Source organism: Myotis nattereri (assembly GCF_964212035.1).
Source record: "Myotis nattereri genome assembly, chromosome: 7".
Lineage (NCBI taxonomy): Eukaryota > Metazoa > Chordata > Mammalia > Chiroptera > Vespertilionidae > Myotis > Myotis nattereri.
This window is the reverse complement of record NC_138082.1, coordinates 2610215-2629497: the sequence shown is the minus strand read 5'-3', so window position 1 is coordinate 2629497 and position 19283 is coordinate 2610215. Positions and strand designations below refer to the sequence as shown.

At 46.6% G+C, this 19283-nt stretch overlaps 3 protein-coding genes across 3 annotated transcripts in view; all 3 read right to left on the bottom strand.

Moving 5' to 3' along the window:
- ANKAR (ankyrin and armadillo repeat containing) overlaps positions 1–8352 on the bottom strand; it is a 46349-nt gene extending 37997 nt beyond the window's left edge. Inside the window, exons 1-2 of the mRNA XM_081096373.1 lie at positions 7778–8352; positions 4926–5058 (exon numbers count right to left, since the gene is read on the bottom strand). The gene's annotated coding sequence lies outside the window, so the exon portion shown is untranslated. The remainder of the gene's footprint in view (positions 1–4925; positions 5059–7777) is intronic.
- On the bottom strand, positions 7778–11066 carry ASNSD1 (asparagine synthetase domain containing 1). Its single transcript, XM_081096374.1, has 3 exons — positions 9529–11066; positions 9063–9244; positions 7778–8427 (listed from the first exon to the last, which is right to left on the bottom strand). Exons 1-3 carry the CDS (start codon positions 10975–10977, stop codon positions 8142–8144), a joined length of 1917 nt encoding a protein of 638 aa, XP_080952500.1. The 5' UTR covers positions 10978–11066; the 3' UTR covers positions 7778–8141.
- On the bottom strand, positions 10015–15943 carry ASDURF (ASNSD1 upstream open reading frame). Its single transcript, XM_081096375.1, has 4 exons — positions 15813–15943; positions 13092–13145; positions 11676–11751; positions 10015–11069 (listed from the first exon to the last, which is right to left on the bottom strand). The coding sequence occupies exons 1-4, from the start codon at positions 15891–15893 to the stop codon at positions 10990–10992; spliced, it is 291 nt and encodes a 96-aa protein (XP_080952501.1). The 5' UTR covers positions 15894–15943; the 3' UTR covers positions 10015–10989.
- Positions 15944–19283: the final 3340 nt, after the last annotated feature.

The following is a 19283-nucleotide window of genomic DNA, read 5'->3' as shown; positions in this document are numbered from 1 at the left end:
AACCTGGAGACACCGGATCTGGGACAGCGCAACTACGTGGAGTCCTGCTTCTCAAGGAAAGATCCAAGCAACAGCAGCCTCCTGATCACCACACCCCATCTGAGGACCAGCAGCTGTGTGTGAAGCCTCCCCCCACCAGCCAGAAGAGCCACCACAGCTGTGAACAGCACCCAGGAGCTGCTGCCAACTGAGGAGCAGCTGCTACCACAACTGCCCGAGGAGCAACCATAGCTCGAGGAGCCATTGCCACCCAGGGAGCAGCCACTAAACAACTCAACATCTAGATATGTCAGTGAGATCAAACATGGGTAGACAAAGAAACCCCCAAAGGAAAGAAAAGGAGGACTCACCAGAAAAGCAGCTAAGTGATACAGAGGCATGGAACATGACAGAAAAAGAATTCAGAATAAGGGTCCTAGAGTGCATAAATCGGATGGAGGAAAAAATCAACAACTTATGCAAGAAGCAAGAAGAAACAGATGAAAAAAATCAATACCTTATGTAAGAATCAAAAAGAAATGGATGAAAAAATCAATAACTTAGGTAAGAACCAAGAAGAAATGAAGAGCAATATAGCTGCAATAAAAAACACCATTGAAAGTTTCAACAGTAGACTAGGAGAAGTGGAGGATCGAATTAGTGAATTAGAAGACAAGGAAGCAAAAACACACCCAAACTGAACTGCAATTGGAGAAAAAAATTAAAAGACAGGAGGAGAGCCTAAGGGAGCTTTGGGACAACATGAAACGAAACAACATACGAATAATAGGAGGGCCAGAACAACAGAAAGAGGAACAAGGATTAGAAAACCTATTCGAAGAAATAATATCTGAATACTTCCCTGAGGTGGGGAAGAAAAAAGTCACACAAGCACAAAGAGTCCCAAACAAGGTAAATCCGAAAAGACCCACACCAAGACACATCATAATTACCATGGCAAATAAATGTTCAGGACAAAGAGAGAATCTTACAGGCTGCAAGAGAGAGACGGAAAGTTACATACAAGGGATCTCCCATTAGATTATCAAATGATTTCTCAACAGAAACACATCAGGCCAGAAAAGAATGGACGGAAATTTACAAAGTGATGCAAAGCAAAGGACTGAATCCAAGAATACTTTATCCAGCAAGGCTATCATTCAAAATCGAAGGGGAAATAAAAAGCTTCACAGACAAAAAAAGGCTAAGGGAGTTTATCACCACCAAGCCAGCAATGCAAGAAATGCTAAAGAGACTGGTATAAAAAGAAGAAATAAAAAGCTCAGAAAGAAAATAACCACACAAAAAAAGAAATGGCTACAAATAAGTACCTTTCAATAATAACTTTAAACGTAAACGGACTAAATGCTCCAACCAAAAGACATTGAGTGGCTGAATGGATAAAAAAACATGACCCATACATTTGCTGTCTACAAGAGACCCACCTCAGAAGAAGGGACTCACACGGACTGAAAGTAAAGGGATAGAAAAATATCTTTCAGGCAAATGGAAATGAAAAGAAAGCTGGGGTAGCAATACTTATATCGGACAAAATAGACCTCAAAGTGAAGGCCATAACAAGAGATAAGGAAGGCCACTTCATGATACTAAAGGGATCAATACAACAAGAAGATATAACCCTGATAAACATATATGCACCTAATGCAGGAACACCCAAATACATAAAAAACTCCTGGAAGATATCAAGGGAGAGATTGACAACAATACAATCATAGTAGAGGACTTTAATACACCACTGACATCATTGGATAAATCCTCTAGACAAACAATCAGCAAAGAAACAGCAATCCTAAATGATTCACTAGATCAGATGGACTTAATTGACATCTTCAGTACACTTCACCCCAAAGCCACAGAATATACATTCCACTCTGATGCTCATGGGACATATTCAAAAATAGACCACATATTGGGTCACAAACAAAGTCTCCCCAAATTCAAGAAGATTGAAATCATACCAAGCATCTTCTCAGACCACAATGTCATAATATTAGAAATAAACTACAATAAAAACAACCCAAAATATTCAAACACTTGGAAGCTGAATAGCATGTTATTAAATATTGATTGGGTTACCAATGAAATCAAAGAAGAAATTAAAAACATCCTGGAAACTAATGACAATGAAAACACAACAATCCAAAACCTTTGGGACACAATGAAAGCAGTCCTGAGAGGGAAGTTTATAGCTCTACAGGCCTATCTCAACAAACAAGAAAAAATGGTAGTAAATCATTTAACTCTACATCTCAAAGAATTAGAAAGAGAGCAACAAGAAAACCCCAGAGTGAGCAGAAGGAAGGAGATAATAAAGATTAGAGCAGAAATAAATGACATAGAGACCAAAAACACAATACAGAAAATCAATGAAACCAAGAGCTGGTTCTTTGAAAGGATAAACAAAATTGACAAACCTCTAGCCAGGCTCACCAAGAAGCAAAGAGAGAGGATCCAAATAAAAGTTAAAGTATAGTTAACATGCAATAGTATATTAGTTTCAAGCATACAGCATAGCGATTCTACATTGATATACCATAGGATGGGATCACCATGATATGACTAGTAACCTGTCACTATACAAAGTTATTAGGATACTGCTGGCCAGCGTGGATCAGTGGTTGAGTATCGACCTATGAACCAGGAGATCTCAATTTGATTCTGGTCAAGAGCACATGCCCGGGTTTTGGGCTCGATCCCCAGTAGGGGGCATGCAGGAGACAGCTGATCAGTGATTCTCTCTCATCATGGATGTTTCTATCTCTCTCCCTCTCCCTTCCTCTCTGAGATAAAAATATATTTTTTAAAAACCCCACAAACTTATTTTGATACTATTGACTATGCTGTACAATATATCCACGTGACTTGTATTTTATAACTGGAAGTTTGTACCTCTTATTCCCCCTTCACCTTTTCCACCTATTCTCCCAGCCCCCTCCTCTGATAACCATCCATTTGTTCTCTGTACCTATGAATCTGTTTCTGTTATATGTATTTGTTTGTTTATATTCTACACATAAGTGAAATCATATTTTCATTTCTCTGTGTGACTTATCTCACTTAGCATAATACCCTTGAGGTCCATCTAGGTTGTTGTAAATGGCAAGATTACATTCTTGTTTATTGCTAAATAATATTCCATATATATCACAAGTTCTTTATCCATTCATTTGTTGTTGGACACAGGTTGTTTGCATTTCTTGTCTACAGTAAATAATGCTGCAGTGAATATGGGGTGAGTATATATCTTTTTAATATATTTTTTTATTGATTTCAGAGAGGAAGGGAGAGGGAGAGAGAGAAACATCAATGATGAGAGAGAATCATTGACCGGCTGTCTCCTGCACGACCCCTACTGGGGATCGAGCACAGAACCCAGGCATGTTCCCCCAACCAGAATCGAACCCAGAACCCTTCAGTCCACAGGCCGATGCCCTATGCACTAAGCCAAACTAGCTAGCGAAGTATATCTTTTTAAGTTAGTGCTTTCATTATCTTCAGATAAATGCCCAGAAGAGGAATTGCTGGGTCATATGGTAGATCTATTATAGTTTTCAATTTGAATCTAATCACAGCATAAGGAAGTTGAAAATTGAATTAAAACAATTGAAATTGTAAAACCTTTAACATTAATCATGTTCTGCTTTTCTAAAGTCAAAAGAGACTAATACGTCAAAAAGAAATGTGTCTATATATGAGAAGCTAATGTTGCATACCTATTTTTTTTTTTTTTGGAGAGGTTTTTGGGCATATATTTATTTTATTTATTTTTTAAGTAAGAAAATAAAAACCTGCTTAAAAAAAAAAGGAAAGACAAGAAGTGCTTGCTTAACTTCACATTTCTGTGCAACTACCTACCTCTTGGTTCCTGGGATAATGATCATGACAACCATTATTTATTGAACACCTACTATTCGCTTAACTCTGCACCGTTATTTTATGTCATTTACTCGCCCCTCCTTTGCACAGTGGTTCTCCCAGCGCTGCAATCAGCTGGGACCTGGTAAGAGATTGCAGGGCCTACGCTGCAGTTTCCAAGTCAGTGGGGGGTGGGGTAGGGGGTTGAGGGGGCAGAGAATGTGCTTTTCTGAGAAGTTTGGGGGTGCTGCTACTGGCAGGACACTGGGGGAACCCCACTCTGAGAACCAGGCTCAGGCTCCCCGCTACGCAGGCGCAGCAACAGGGACAGGGAGGTTCCTGAAGCGCCTGGGGCTCCCACCTTCACAGTCAGGACCGCCCAGGCCTGTCCCGAGCAAGTCCAGGACCCGCGTGGGCAGGGCCAGGGGAGGCCAGGAGGAAGGGCAGCCGACTCTGAATGACGGTTGTCTGGTCCACGCAGGCCCCGGGGACCCCTGGGCAGAGCCCTGCCGTCAGGAGCCCCCTCACTCCAGGGCCTGGGGAGGCCTGCGCGCCCCATGTGGCCGCCCTGCCCTGGGAGCCCTCTGCCTGGCCCTCCGCAGGGCAGAGCTCTTGGCCTCCAGGACCTCCACCTGTACCCCCCACCCTACACCCCCCCCCCCGCATCCCCCTATGCTCTGCACCTGCCCCACCCTCACCCCCTCTTTAAACTCAGCCCTCCTCACCTCCAGTTACTAGGCCTCTATTATCTTTTACTTTCACGATTCATCTCTACAGAGAAAACCAGCCAACCAACCAGCCAACCAACCAGCCAGCCAGCCAACCAACCAACCAGCCAACCAACCAACCAACCAACCAGCCAGCCAGCCAACCAACCAACCAGTCAACCAACCAACCAGCCAGCCAACCAACCAACCAATCAGCCAACCAGCCAACCAATCAGTCAGCCAGCCAACCAACCCGCCAACCAACCAGCCAACCAGCCAACCAATCAGTCAGCCAGCCAACCAACCAGCCAGAAACCGGAGGAGGCCACGCCCAGGCTCTCAGAGGGCCCCAGGTGAGCTTACATCACCATTCTCTCCCTCCTCAGGATGGAACTCCTATTGTGAGCCAGGCGCTGGCTGGAACCTGGAGACCCGGAACACAGACACAAAGCCGCAGGGCGCTGCCAGGGACGGTGCCCACGCCAGTGAGTTTCACCTGTGACAGATGAGAGATGAGTGGGCACAGGAGGAGGAGCCGGCCAGAACCGGGGCTGGGTGAGGCGGCCCTGAGGAACACCTTTCAGCTGAGCCTAGGGGTGAAAGGGCTGTTCAGGCAAAGGCCCGGGGAAGGACAGGGATGGGGAGCAGGTGCTGAATCACTGGCGTGGGAAGAAAATGGAAATTATTGAGAAACTGAACAGAACCTCGCACAGAGAACGAGAGAGAACTGGGCATAAAGCGAGGCCACAGCGGCAGGTGAGGGCCCGGGCTGCCGGGTTAAGGATTTTGAACTTTATTCCGAAAGTGTAAGCTGGGTTGGTGGCAGTAGAGGCTGGGGACGGGCTAGCGCAGAGGCGGTGGACATGGAGGCTGTGGATGGACTTGAGGAAGAATGAGGGGCCTGTGGATAGAATGTTGAAAAGAAGGTGAGGTTGTTTAGAGCAACAGGGGGTCAGGGCAAGATTTCAGAGTTCGGTTGTGGACATACTGACCTTGATGTACCTGTGACATAACCAGGTGGAGATGTCAGCCATGCCTTCCTCAGGTCTGGGCTAACTATGGCAGCGTGAGTTAGATGTATACATTCGGGAGGTTTGGGGTCGTTGAAACCAGGGGAATGGCTGAAATCGCCAGGGGAGAGAATAGAGTTGAGAACCCAGGATTGAGACCTAAAGAACCCAATATTTAAAGGTCAGGTAGCGAGGGTGGAGTCAGCAGACAAGGAGCAAGCGGCCAGGAGGGCAGCAGGAAAGCCAGGATTGGCCGCAGAAGCCAAGAGAAGTGTTTAGGAACCAGGGACTGGCCAGCCTCGCTGCCAGGGCAAGGGAGATGTGAACGGAAACTGTACCACTGAACTTGGCAACATGGAGGTGTTTGGGTACTGTGTGGGGGCAGGATTTCTGACTCCAATTATAACAGATGTTAGCAATTTTAAAAAATTGCATATATTGATTTTTAGAGAGAAATGTTGATTTGTTGTTCTACTTATTTATGCATTCATTGGGTGATTCCTTATGGGCCCTGACCAGGGATCAAACCCTGGCATATCAGGATGAAGCTTTAACTGAGTTATCATATTTTAGTGATTTTAAAGACCAAAAATTCAACCTAGTAAATTTAAAAACCTAAATTTGCATCACGGAGGGATTCGTGAGTTGGCAGTACCCAGTCTAGTGAACAGAAGGAAGCTCTATGGAGGTTTTGCCGGTAGAAGGAACGTTAGGAGAATGGATCATTTCAAGCAAGGTCAGCTTCCCGTGGGGAAAGGCAGGGGTCGTATCAGGCAGCTTGCCTCACTAGGGCTGACCAGGAGAATCAGACGGATTGGCTTACAAACCCCACTCCTGGAGAGGCGGCGCTGAAACTGGGTTCGCTGTTAAGTCTTGGTGGAGCTGAACACCAGTGACTCCATGTTGGGTCTGCTGTTTCCTCTTAACGGCCGCTATGGAGGTAAATAATGTGTGATTGTTGTTCCAGGGCAAGGGATGTCAAAAATCATTGCCTTCTTTGTGAGATTTGTATGTTTGCAATTATGAAGCGTGAACAAAACCGTGAATTCCTCTAGAAGTTTTTTGTTCAGGTACCCGGATGGTTTGTTCCAAGTGTCTCAAATCTTCCCAGAGTTTATGGGATTAATTACCAAGAAGGCTGTAAACAACCAGGCCCTCTGGGGACTAAAGAAAAAAACAACACACCAACAGGCAAAAACAAACATGCAGAGACCTGCTGGAGCAGATGCCCAGGAGACTCCCGAGAGGTTCAGCCAATGGAATCGTTACCCCACGTAAAGCTCACGCCTGACACGTGAGAGCACTATAGAAATGACAGCTGATTCAGGACTGAACTGTATTATTATAACAACTATCAGACCCCCCTCTAGGCTGCTTGGGCCAACCTTAGTCTACCCCTCCCAATAGGGATCAATGTCAGATCAGTGCTCAGGGTCAGACACTTGAAGTTGTCTGCCTTTAGGTGGAAAACTATTCAGGTTAATACCTAAATCTGGTTTGAATATTGCATTCACCAGGGAATCAAGTCAGGGAATGTGAAAGTCCTTGACAGAATTGTTTGTTGCACACGTATCCTAATATTTCTATGATTAAAAGAATCAAATTATGCCCATTCCAGAAAGTGTGTCAGCCCTAATCGGGGACGGATCCCTAACAGTGACCTTGGGTGGTGGTCACAGCTGAGAAATGTGGGTGGATGTCTTGTTGGAGTGCAGTGAGTCAGTGAAAAGGGGGAGAGGGCGAGTGTGCGTGGGAAATGAGATGGTAAGAAGGGAAGAGGAGGACCAGGGCTGTGCATGTCAAATGGCTGTGGGCTGGAATATTCTAGACAATGAGAGGAAGGATCCAACAGTGAAGAGGCTAAAAGTGTTGGCGAGGAGCATGCAGCTCCTGAAGGGCGGGAGGGCTGGGATGCAGAGAAGCGGTGGAGGCCCTGCCTTTTGACGGTGGACCGACATTTCCCTTTCTAAAGGCGAGAAGGGAGAAAACGAGAGGGGTGCCTGCAGGTGAGTCGGAGTCCTGGGGTTGGGGGGCGGCGGCAGCTCTCGGCCTGATGACGGAGCTGTGAAGAGTCAGGTAGGGATTTGTGGGACAGGAGAATGTTTAAGAGTCCTCAAGAGTCTGAGTGGGAAAATGAGTTGCCTAAAGAGATGTAACAGAAGTACCGAGTATTGCTCAGGAGTGTGAACCTCACGCAATGTTTACCTTCTCTAAACCTTCGTTCTCTCAGAATGTCAAACAGGGTCCCTGTACCCAACGTAAACCACGACCCTGACAGCAGTGAACGGAGTCATGTTTGGCTGCAGCTCCCATGAAGAGTCAGTAAAGGCTGCCTTGTTCAGTGCTGCTGGCGGGACATTTCCATGAAGAGTTCAAAGCAATGGCGACATCAGTTTAAAACATGCCAGTTGTTCTTTCAAGCACGATCCTTCTTTCTGCAGTCTGTCAATATGACTCGCTTGGCTATGTTAAGCTGCACAGTAAATTCTAAAATTACCATATTATACAACAAGAGAGCAGGTTTTATTGTTCTATCACCATTTAGTGAATGTTATTACATTGTGGAATATTATGCTTCAGTCTCCTTCTCAATAGAAAGGTTTTCTAAGGAAGTGACTTGGAGCCTTCCACATTTATCAGATGCCTTTTCGTTACTCTTTTCCAGTTTTGCAATTCTGGACCCAAACTGCATGGCCCGTTTCGGCAGCAGAGCAGAGGCTGTGAGACCAAGGTCCGTGGCTGCAAGACGCAAAAGCAGTTTCTCGCCGATTCCTCGGGGTAAAGTCAAGTTTGCCTTTTCCCAAACTGGTAGGGAATTCAGAAAGGAGACAACATTTTCATCCAGGAAAGGAAATCTAGGATAGATAGATAAATACAAACACTCTTAAAAAATAAAACCAACCTGTTATAATTACTTCTTTGGCATTTTATTCAATACACTAAAATTTACAGTATACATTAATTTTTAAGGGCACTATTTTTCTCATCTCTAAGACACACCCTTCAAAAGGAAAACATTTTACAGCCTCTGTATTGTGACATTATCTTATTATAATGAAAATTTGAAGATGATTAGAATGATGACATAGTGGTCAAAATTTCACATGGGTCAGAACTGGCAACATGAGAATGACAATGGTACAAAGGCAACCAGAGCTCCATGAAAGCAGGAAGAGAGTGGAAGAGACAAGAAGCGATGGCTCAGAGTGGCTGTTACAATGCTCCACACCCCACGAGCTCGCTTGGACGCCTGCTCTGCATGCTGAATCCTTGTAGTCAACGGCCACTTAGTCAATTAACCACCAGAAGGAATGTCTTCTTTTCATAACCAAGTGACACATCGTCCCTCGCTGCTGGGTTGACTATGAACCCAAGACGTCATTGTTGCTACGGTTATGACTTGAACAGTCTCCAAAGGAAAACAAGGGAGGACCTAAGATCTCCCTTCACAGCCTATTATCTTTACAAAACTACATGAGATTCCGGTTACCTTGCCTCTTTTCCATGGTCGCCAATCACTCTGTCATCACGGCCAAGGTTCCTAGAAGAGATCCGAGCCAGTTCCATCTCAATCTCCTTGTTCAGTCCTTCCAGGCCGTGCATCTGAAAGCGGGCACGATGGCGGGAGTAGCCTGCCAGCTGCTCGTCCGCACCGATCCCGGTCAGCACCACCTGTGACGGTGAAAGAAACTGCAATGAGCTGCCATCACCATGCAGTACAGAGGGTAAGACAGACGCAGAGCTTAAAGTCACTACCGCAAAGATCGCGTTTTCAGAGAAAAACCACTAGACAAAGTCATAAGAAAGTAAAACATGCCCAAATTTTAAAAAGTCTTATACATTGCATTGTAGTTTAAATGCAACTAAAATATGCTTTATTTTTATACCCTAAATGCCAAAAGCTGCCAGGGCAAGCAAGAACAGGGCCGAGAAACTGGGGGGAGACGCGGCCGCACCTTTGCCTGGCTCCGATACGGCCTCCCGTCCTCCGAGGCCACCAGGCAGCCAGCTCCCCGGGCAGCAAACCAGACGGCACAGCCGATGCTGTCGTCCAGCACCGTGTCCGAGGGCTGGACCAGGTGGCGAATGCGAGCTCTTCTCAGCTCCTGCAGTTCTTCCAGAGAAACGTTAATTTCGACCAGATTCCAGGCCCGGGCCGGGCTGGCGGCCTGCAGCTCCTTCAGGCCCGCTCGGCCCGTGGCTCGGTCGGGGGCACCGGCCCCCTTTTCAGGACCGGCAGCAGCATCAGGAGTCGATCCCTCAGACGGCATCTCGCAGTTTCCCTGTTTCCTCCCTTTGCTGTTGGCACTGGCCGGGGCGGCCTTTTCTTTCGTCATGAAAGCCACGTTCAGCAGGTCAATGGGCTCCTCTAAAGGAACATGACGGTCAGCCAGGGCTGCAATGACCATGGAGTCAACACCCCCGGAGAACAGGACGGCCACCTTTGCTTTCCGGTCACGAGTTCCCAACACGGCGCCCGGTGGCCGGGCTCCCTCCCGAGGCAGACACAGGACGCGCCGCCTGACGGCGCTGCTCAGCACAGCGAGGAAGCGCCCCACCACCTCCTGCGTGTGCGCGTCCGTCAGCAGGGCCCGCAGCGTGTCTCCCGCGGGAGGGCAGCTGGCAGTGCCGGCGCGGAGGGCAGCAGCCGGAGCCGGGGGCAGCAGCACGTTCAGAGGAGCGACAGGTTCTTTCAGACACAGCCTGGCTTCGTTTGCTGCCACGGATACAAACGGTGGCAGGCTCGCTGAAATCTGAGCCAGGCTATCGTCACAGGCTTTGAGAACGTCCTCCTTAGAAATGGATCTCCAAGGATACAATTTGAAAACCACAGATTTGCAGACAGAAGAAGATTTGAGATCAATTCTGAAAATTCCAGATGCTGGAACTTCTCGCCATGGATTGGCCACTTCCGATGTGTGGGAGCCAACTGAAGAGAGGCAGAAACTCATGCCCAAGTTACCAAAATGCCACAGCAAGCTCCGGCGACCAAAAAAATCCCTACCAAACCACAGATGATGACTAGATGCTTGGTAATAGATAAAAGACCAAGGACCCTGAACTTCAGAGAAGAGTGACACGATGTCAGACTCATTCTGACAAGAGGAAAGACAGTTAAACATGATCTGCGTGTCATTCTCTTCGGCGTCCACCTGCACTCCACCGAAGACTTCTCCGTTCCACAGGAGCACGTTGCCCCTCTCCCCTTCCAGCGGCTGGGCAGTCAACACCCCTCTTAGGTGAAGGACGTGCCCCGAAAATAAACACTGGTAGTTCGCATTCGACTTCAACAACTGTCCACTGCTATCGGGTCCCCGTCGTTTAAGGTTACACAGCAAGTCCTCTTTCAAATCTTTGCTGAAATGTTCCATAGAGAAGCTGACAGCACAACAAATGCCACACATGGTGACGCGAAATCAGGGGGACTGTTTCTTGGCTTTGGTCTTCTCTGAGTTTTCTATTTCTTGGTATTCTTTTTTCAGCTCATCCAATATATCTGTGGGGGGAATGGAGAAGAATATTAAGTAAAATAAATAAACCTAGTAATTCATAGGATGACAATTACCAAAATCAAGCCATTTGAGTATAATGCAGTGTGTTAGTGCAAATTGATAATTTAAAACAGGCTTCTCAGGATGAATGTTAACCTCTTAGGAAACTAGTTTCTGTACATTAAATGCTTGTGTTGGCCCAGGCACTGGGCTATGCATAGACCATCTCATTTACATAGACCATCTCATTTAAATGCCACCGGACTTTGGAGGCTCAAAGTAATTCATGCCAAGTCACAAACGTTTTGGAAAGTGATAGAATAGTTTCATATCTAGATCATCTCAAACTCTAAAGCACATGTTACTAATCAGTGCTAACACATCTTTGTAGTTTTACTTGATTTTATCTTTACCATAAACTCATCTTTGGAAGGCTAACTTGAAGACAACCAAACCACTGCACTGATTTTATTAACAGGTGTAGCATCGCCCAATCTTTACATAAATACTTCCACATTCAGATGCAGATAGTATGTTTTAGGCACTACCATGAAATCGTACAGAAAGCCTATACTCTGTGCATTTCCATATGATACACCAAAAAAACTTACTTTTGCTTTCAGAAAGCAATTCTGTTCGGTCGGCAAGAAAGAATATGTTGCTGTTCTGTTGCTGCCTATAAACTTTCTGCAAAACACAATTTAGGCTAATATTAAGATTTGATCTAAAAAGCAGATGTCAAAACTCTGAACCCTATCATTACTTATTCTTAAATTTCAGTAACATGATCAGAACAGTACCTCAGCATAAAGATAAACAAAGTTACTCATTATCCTGCCATTGCTACCATTAACTTTGAGGTGAAATTCTTTTTTCTCTGCATATTCCATAATACCACTTTTCTTTAACAAAAACGGGCTCCTATAACTACAGATTTATAACTTGCTTTTACCAATGAATATACTGAGAACTTTTTTCTTATTAATATGTTTTATTTTACAAAATTACTGTATGGGTAAAATATATTACAGTTTATTTGGTCAGTCCTCAAGTTTTAGGTATTTAAGGTGTTACAGACTTTTAACTATTATAAGTCAATGTTGCCATGAATGTCTTTGTAACTAACTCTCTGTGCACTTAATGATTTTTTCCTAAGTATCACTTCCTAAAAATGGAACTGCAGGGTCAACGTGTTACACACCTTTAAAGCTTTGACACATTCTGCCAATTTGCCTACAAAGTCTGTATTAATTGTGCCTTCACCTCTAATATTCCACAAGTGACAATACCAGAAATGTTTAACCTGTCAGTTATCAAATAATCTGTAAAATGCTTTAAAAGGTTCAAAATCATTTATTCTTAAACTTCAAAATGTAGTTTTTTGACAGTATAAGCACACACGAAGCAGCAGTTGCTTGTTTGTGCCTACATGAATGGAAATGGCATTAAATAACCATGTTAGATATTTGGAATGTTTATGTAAGAAAATGTGGGAGTGATAGGGGAAGCAATTTACCCTTTTTGTTTTTCAACAATTCTCTACTTTCACTTAAAGGAACAGCTTCCTCTCTTCTCAATATATTTAAAGTCCACTTATTTTAAAAAATCATATTTAAGTACAAAATAAATATCACTAGTTAATACAACTCCAAAATATCATAGTATAATTAGTATAATTTGGTTCAAAGGTAATGTGAATTTCATATGATGGGGAAAAGATACTATCAATTATGATCAATATATAGCTATCTATATATTTACCTATATTTTCTCTTGAACTACAAAAGTTAAACATATATTTATATAGATACCTATGTACTAGTATTATCTGCATATGCATATATACAAAATCTTGGACACTTCATTTTTGTAATTTAAGATGCTAAAATATCTTACATAAAATTCTTGTAACTTTAAACAATAAAGAATTTAAATTTTAAAAAATAATTCTTCAGTAAATAGGTAATAAGATACAATCAAATCCTCCCACATACTATTCAGTATTCAGAATCACTTTAGTAACTCACCCTGTTCTTCTTCAGGTTAGAAAGTTCATCCACGACAATCTTTTGTTCTTTAATCTATTGAGATAAAGAAAAATTTCTTAAATCAAAGTCCGCTCCCTGGGGCTCCTGAGAAGTAGCGGTGGGACCAGGGGCCAAGTGTGCGGACTGTCCAGAGGCCAGCCTGTGAGCTGTGTTCTCAGCGGCCGTGTGGGAGGTGCGGGTGCGGGAAGTTGCCGAGGACACAGCATTGCACTCGCCAAGTGCTATCCAGCCCACTGAGCCCAGACGCGGGTTCGGTATTGGTCATCCGCACACGCAAGGCCAGCTTATACACTTTACTTAAAATAGACAATATGCACCTGTTTTCAAACGATTTCTTTTATGTTTTAGCTTTTTAAAGTGAAGAATAGCAAATGGAAAGAGGAGTGGGCTACTCTCACCACTCAATTACCAATGCTTTTCTTTTTTGTATATATTTTACTGATTTTTTACAGAGAGGAAGGGAGAAGGATGGAGTTAGAAACATCGATGAAAAACATCGATCAGCTGCCTCCTGCACACTCCCAACTGGGGATGTGCCCGCAACCAAGGTACATGCCCTTGACCGGAATTGAACCTGGGATCCTTCAGTCCGCAGGCCGGCGACACTCTATCCACTGAGCCAAACCCGTTAGGGCAATACCAACACTGTTCATGATTTACGCACGAAATGGTGCAGCCAGGCATTCGGAACAACCAGCAAGACCTCTCGCCTTCCGCTCTGCTTTAAGACTAGCACAGCGCTGGCAGCTGAAGGCAGCCTCATTTTCATTAGTGGGAGAAAGGGCTCAGCTAAGTGGAAAGGAAGGTTTTTCTAACTCTTTTCAGTAATAGTAGCTACTTTGTGAACAGGATTGGAGTCGCCAGTGCCTCTAAACCCACGTTAACAACCTTTGCCCGACCTCACCTCCCTCAGGGCCCGTCACACTCCAGTGTAAGTGGCTTGCCACGGAGTCCTCAGTGGCCTGTGTGCGGTTTGGAAATTCACCCCTCCCAGGAGTGCTCCCTCCTGTCTCCCCAGTTCACAGTCAGTACAGTAACTGACTACACTGACTCGAATTCCCAGACCCCATTTGTACAACCTTGAAGCCTGTGTTTGAACAAAGCTTTCCCGTTCACTTTAGAAATGGCAGGTATCCACCTATTTCACTTCCCGCCAAGCAAGCAAACTGGCATCGGGGACCAGAGACCTGCCCCAGACACAACTCTTAGTTCAGGGCAGAACCAAGGACCCAGCGCACCCCATCCCTCAACGGCCACAACCACCCCAACTCCAATACATTTTTAAAGGTTCTGGCTGCCAATGGCAGGTAAGGTATTATACTGGCTCCCCTCTCCCCTCTTTTGGGTAGAAGAGTGACAATCAGCTATGTGTTTTAGGACCACTGCTCTGGCTTGAGTGGAGAACAGACTGGAAGGAGGTAACACGGATGAGAGACCAGTTAGGAGCCCTGTAGGGCTCGGGATGGCGGGTAGATGAGATGGCTGATAAAGGCCAGTCATACCAAGCATGTCAAACTCGTGGCCTGCGGGCCGCATGCGGCCCACAACGAGTATTTTTGTGGCCCAGCCAATATAACAGTAGGTAAGAAACATTTTAATAAAAATGTCATAACTTAATTTTTACAATATCCTGTTATACATAATAACGAACTACAACACTCGCTAATGACGGATTACTATAATCGCGTTGCATTCATTTCCCTTACGCGCCTTATGCGCAGGCGCACCATTTAGCAGCCAATGGCCATGTCATTAGCCTTGCACTGACTTGTTTGGTGTGCGCAACAGGAAATATTTCGCTTTTGGAGAACAAGAGAAATAGGTTTATTTGTGTTACACTTATTAATTGGTGAGTTATTCAGTGTCTGGTAAGTTAATGTTCAAGAAAAAATATTTTTATTAAAATGTTCTATTTTATGTTAACGACTCACTTATTTCAGCCCTTTGTATTCAGCATGTCTCCATCGAAATAAACCTATGTTTCTATGAACATGGACGCTTTTGTGTTTCTGCGGCCACATACACTTAGCGCTTTTTATCTTAGCCTGTGAGTGTGACGTGCTTGGAGTAGGTGATGGGCGATGAAGGGACCTGGGACACGGGCTCCAGCCGCAGATGGGTGGGCTTCGTGGTGGACGGCAAGGGTGGATGGAGGTGCCATTTTATTCTCCCGCATGGAGAATACCCGCAGCCCGGCTGGGGTGGGCCGTATTTCTAGAAGTTTCCTCCCAAACAAATCTCTGCCCGCTGCCAGTTGGGACGGTTCCAGCACATTTCAGGGTCTCCCTCCACAGTAGCCGTCCAGCGCTGAGAGTAAAAGGAGCAAGGCTGCCCTCCCGGCGTGCTCGGTGGTGGGCGTGGCTCGGTGGTGGCGAGGCCCGGCGGTGGGCGGGGCCCGGTGGTGGGCGTGGCCCGGGGCTGAGCGTTGACCCACAAACCAGGAGGTCACGGCTCCCTTCCCGCTCGGGGTACAGGTCCGGTTAGGCTCGATCCCCAGTGGGGGGCGTGCGGGAGGCAGCCCATCCATGAACCTCTCTCATCACAGATGTTTCTCTCTCTCCCCCACTCCCTCCCTCTGAGATAATTTCCTTTTAAAGGAGCCAGGCAGCCAGGCCAGCCGAGACCGGGCCACGCTGCGCGGTGGACCTGCGCGGGACCCTGGCGCCCGCCCCCGCCCGGCTGCCCGCCCGTCACACTCACCCTGCTGCTCAGGTCCTCTCTGCCCGGGGCAGCCCGGCCCGCTCCGTCCTCGGGGCGCGCCTCCCGCGCCGGCATCTCCATGGGGCACACAACACGCGGCGAGCGCAGCCCCGCGCCCGCCCGCAGCCCCCGGCCCCGCCCACCTCCGCTCCGGTCCCGGGAGCCCCGCCCACGGCGCCTGCGCAGTTCGGGTCTGGCCTGGGCGCGGGGCCGCGCGTGCGCACCGCTGCTCCTGGCGCGCGAGCTGGAGCCCGGCCGTGAGGTGTGAGCGGCCCCTGGCGGCGCCGAGGAGAAGCGCTCTGCTGACGTCACCGCGCGTCCGGGGACCGTGAGTTGCCTGCGCCCCCAGAGGCGCAGCTCCAGAAGAGGGGCGCCCCCAGGCGCAGTTCCAGAAGAGGGGCGCCCCCCAGCGGCGCAGCTCCAGAAGAGGGGCGCCCCCAGGCGCAGTTCCAGAAGAGGGGCGTCCCCAGAGGCGCAGCTCCAGAAGAGGGGCGCCACCCAGCGGCGCAGCTCCAGAAGAGGGGCGCAGTGGAGACGGCTTCTCATTTCAGAGAGAGGCCGTCGGGCCGGAGCCGCACGGACGTGGCCAGGTTTTTGTTGGTTTGGTCTCGGGGTGAAAACATTGACGCCCCCCCCCCACCCCTGCACCCCCAGATGGATGCCCAGTTGAGCAGGAACCTCAGCTACACGGGTAGCTTCTCAGTCCGCGTGCGCCCCGCACAGGCTGCGCACCCGCGCTCCTGGGAAAGGCCACCCCAACCTGCGCGCAGCAAGCGATGCTGGCCGGGTGTCGGGCCTTTATTCTCTTGCAACGCCTTTTCTTTTTAATTTTTTTGGATTTCGGTGTCAGGGTCGTGCTGGCTTCATGTCATCAGTTGGGATGTGCTTCTTCCTTTCTATGTTTTTGAAAAGCTTGTGAATTAGTAGTGTTTCTTCTGTGAACATGACATAGAATTTCAGGGATGGCCCCTGCGTCTGCGGGTGTCTTTGTTGGGTGATTTGGGAAACGAAGCCTGTTGTGTCCATCGGTCCAGCCGCCGCGGGGCTGCTCGGGCGTGTCGTTCTCCGTGGTCCCTGCCAGGTCCTGTGGGGGGTGGGCCCTGTCCCCGGTCTGCAGGAGGGAGGCCTGCACTCACACCCCCTGCCCCGGCTCAGGTCTGGGTACAGCGCCAGGGGCTCCCCTGTGTGTGGCTCCCAGAGGTGCTGTCCCCTCGCACTACTGCACGTTTAACTTTAAAAACCAGGGGCTGATTTGGCTGCATTTCCCTGCTAGCTTCCGTGGCATCTGGGGAGCCCTCCCGGGAGGCAGTGTTTGAGTCCTGACTTGCACCCAGGGCTCCTGACTTCCCTCCCATTTTGACTTAGTTTGTTGCCCCGTGAACTGGGTTCTCCCACGAGCGCAGGAGAAGTTGTGATTCCGTAGGTCATCCATTTGTTCTTGTTGTTGTCACTGGGGGAATGGCCAGCCATTGGGCTTTCTATCTCTTAAATGGGAGCTTGAAATCTAATCATATCATTGCTTTTTTAAATTCTATTTATTTTTTAAAGATATTTTTATATACTGTTAAAGCCTGTGGTACTTTTCATATGTTTTTATCCATTTCAGAGAGTAAGAGACAGGGAGAAAGAGACAGGAACATCAATGATGAGAGAGAATTATTGGTTGGTTGCCTCTAGCGAGCCCCCTTCTGGGGATGGAACCCCAAACCCCGCCATGTACCCTGACCAGGAATGGAACCTCAACCTCCTGGTTCATTGGTTGATGCTCAACCACTAAGACACATTGGCGGGGCTCTATTTATTTTTTCTGTTATTGACTTATTTAAAATTTTTTTTATACAAATTTACAGTATTTATTGAAAAAATTTGCATAAAGTGGACCCAGGCAGTTCAAACCCATGTTGTTCCAGGGCCAACTGTATAATTAGCTAGTTTATCTTTCTTCAGTTTTGTAGATGGACGTAAAACTGAGTACTCCAACCTTTGCCGCGGATCATCGGACTCTACAACCAGGTTGGCAGCATGAGCCCGTGTGATGACCAGCTCTGATCCACTGTCGGTACCTGGAGTGCAGTGTTGAAAGGATCCTGAGGCCGAGCCCAGGCTGAGTGGTAGAGTAATGTCTGCTGTACGAGGGACAAGAAGAAAATAAAGGGCAATGCCAAGTCTGCATTAGAGCCTCGGTACCCATGCTAAGAGGTAGTGAGCCACCTCCCCCACCCTCGTCCTGAGCATTCTGTTCGTTCAGTTTGCCTATTTCGTTCTATCTATTATTATTTGTCTGTGTGCCTACCTTTCGCAATTGGGAGTCTTTCCTTCATTGTATTCTGAGAGTCTGACACACAGTAGATGCTCATTAAATATTTGTTGAGTGACTTGCTCTCCCTAACTGGTCTCCACATGTGTAATCCACAATTCCTCTTCTCTAGAGTCAATCATTTGCCTTGCTGCGATCCAGCGTGTAGAATTTCCTTGATTCTCCTGGTCTATCCCTTCTAGGAATTAAAAAAAAATAAGCAAAGGTTTAGGTAAATATTTATAGCCTACACTGTTTGTAGAGAAATGATGATCTAGTATAAGTACTTTCCTCCAGTTTGATTTTCTTATCTAATATTATATCTTGGAGATCATTGCACAGTCACAGGCAGCAATATTCTTTATTTCTCTCAAAGTTGCACATCATGTGTTGTCCCACAGTTTATTCAGTTATCCTTCTATTTCAGGTCGTTTCCATTCTTTTGCTTTTATAAGTAGTGCTGCATACACCATTACTTATTATTCTTGTACTTAACTTCTTACCTTTAATCCCTCTTTCTAGGTTTAATACAACATTTATTTATTTCTTTTGCCTTTAATATGGTTGTGTCTTGTGTTACTCCGCACCCACAATTCCGCTCATTTCTTCTTGGTGAGTTTGACGTGGAAGCCAGGGGCTCCTATTCAGTTCACGCCCCCTTAGTGTCTACACAATTTCTTCACGGTCCTCAAAAGCCACAGCAAGCAAGCAAACAAACAAACGAACCCCCAGAGCAACCAATAAAACCACCAGACAGTTCTTTTCCATAAGCGGTCAGGTCCTAACAACCTAAGAAGTATTTGTGTTTTAACAATTCAGTAGCCATTTGAACAGATAAATTGAAGTAGAAAGTAACATTTTCATTGTATTCTTAAATGACCACCATTACTTATTGGATGCGTACACCCATTGGGCACCGCATAACTTCTCAAACCCTGGCACCACCACCCTCATTTCCTGTTCTTCATTAATTTCCATGAGGTACTGTATTTCACCCCAAACCCAGCTTTGCAAATATATGACATCATCAAAACAAATATAGTGCTATCAAATGTTGAAACTGCTAATAACTTGAACAGCTAGTTTGAGCCATGTTCAACGCATGTCATGGAGCACTGTTCCCTTTGAAAATGCAAAGAGCCCCACGGTGCCCCCCTGAGTCCCCTCTGACACCC

What these genes read in the sequence shown, in the direction of transcription:
- ASNSD1 (XM_081096374.1), bottom strand. Translation starts at nt 10,977, where the DNA reads ATGTGTGGCATTTGTTGTGCTGTCAGCTTCTCTATGGAACATTTCAGC. An exon ending in CGTATCGGAGCCAGGCAAAG is followed by an intron (nt 9,245 to 9,528) that starts GTGCGGCCGCGT and finishes TCACCGTCACAG; the next exon opens with GTGGTGCTGACCGGGATCGG. An exon ending in GACCATGGAAAAGAGGCAAG is followed by an intron (nt 8,428 to 9,062) that starts GTAACCGGAATC and finishes TATCTATCCTAG; the next exon opens with ATTTCCTTTCCTGGATGAAA.
- ASDURF (XM_081096375.1), bottom strand. Translation starts at nt 15,893, where the DNA reads ATGGAGATGCCGGCGCGGGAGGCGCGCCCCGAGGACGGAGCGGGCCGG. An exon ending in GAGAGGACCTGAGCAGCAGG is followed by an intron (nt 13,146 to 15,812) that starts GTGAGTGTGACG and finishes TTATCTCAATAG; the next exon opens with ATTAAAGAACAAAAGATTGT. An exon ending in ATTGCTTTCTGAAAGCAAAA is followed by an intron (nt 11,070 to 11,675) that starts GTAAGTTTTTTT and finishes TTCCCCCCACAG; the next exon opens with ATATATTGGATGAGCTGAAA.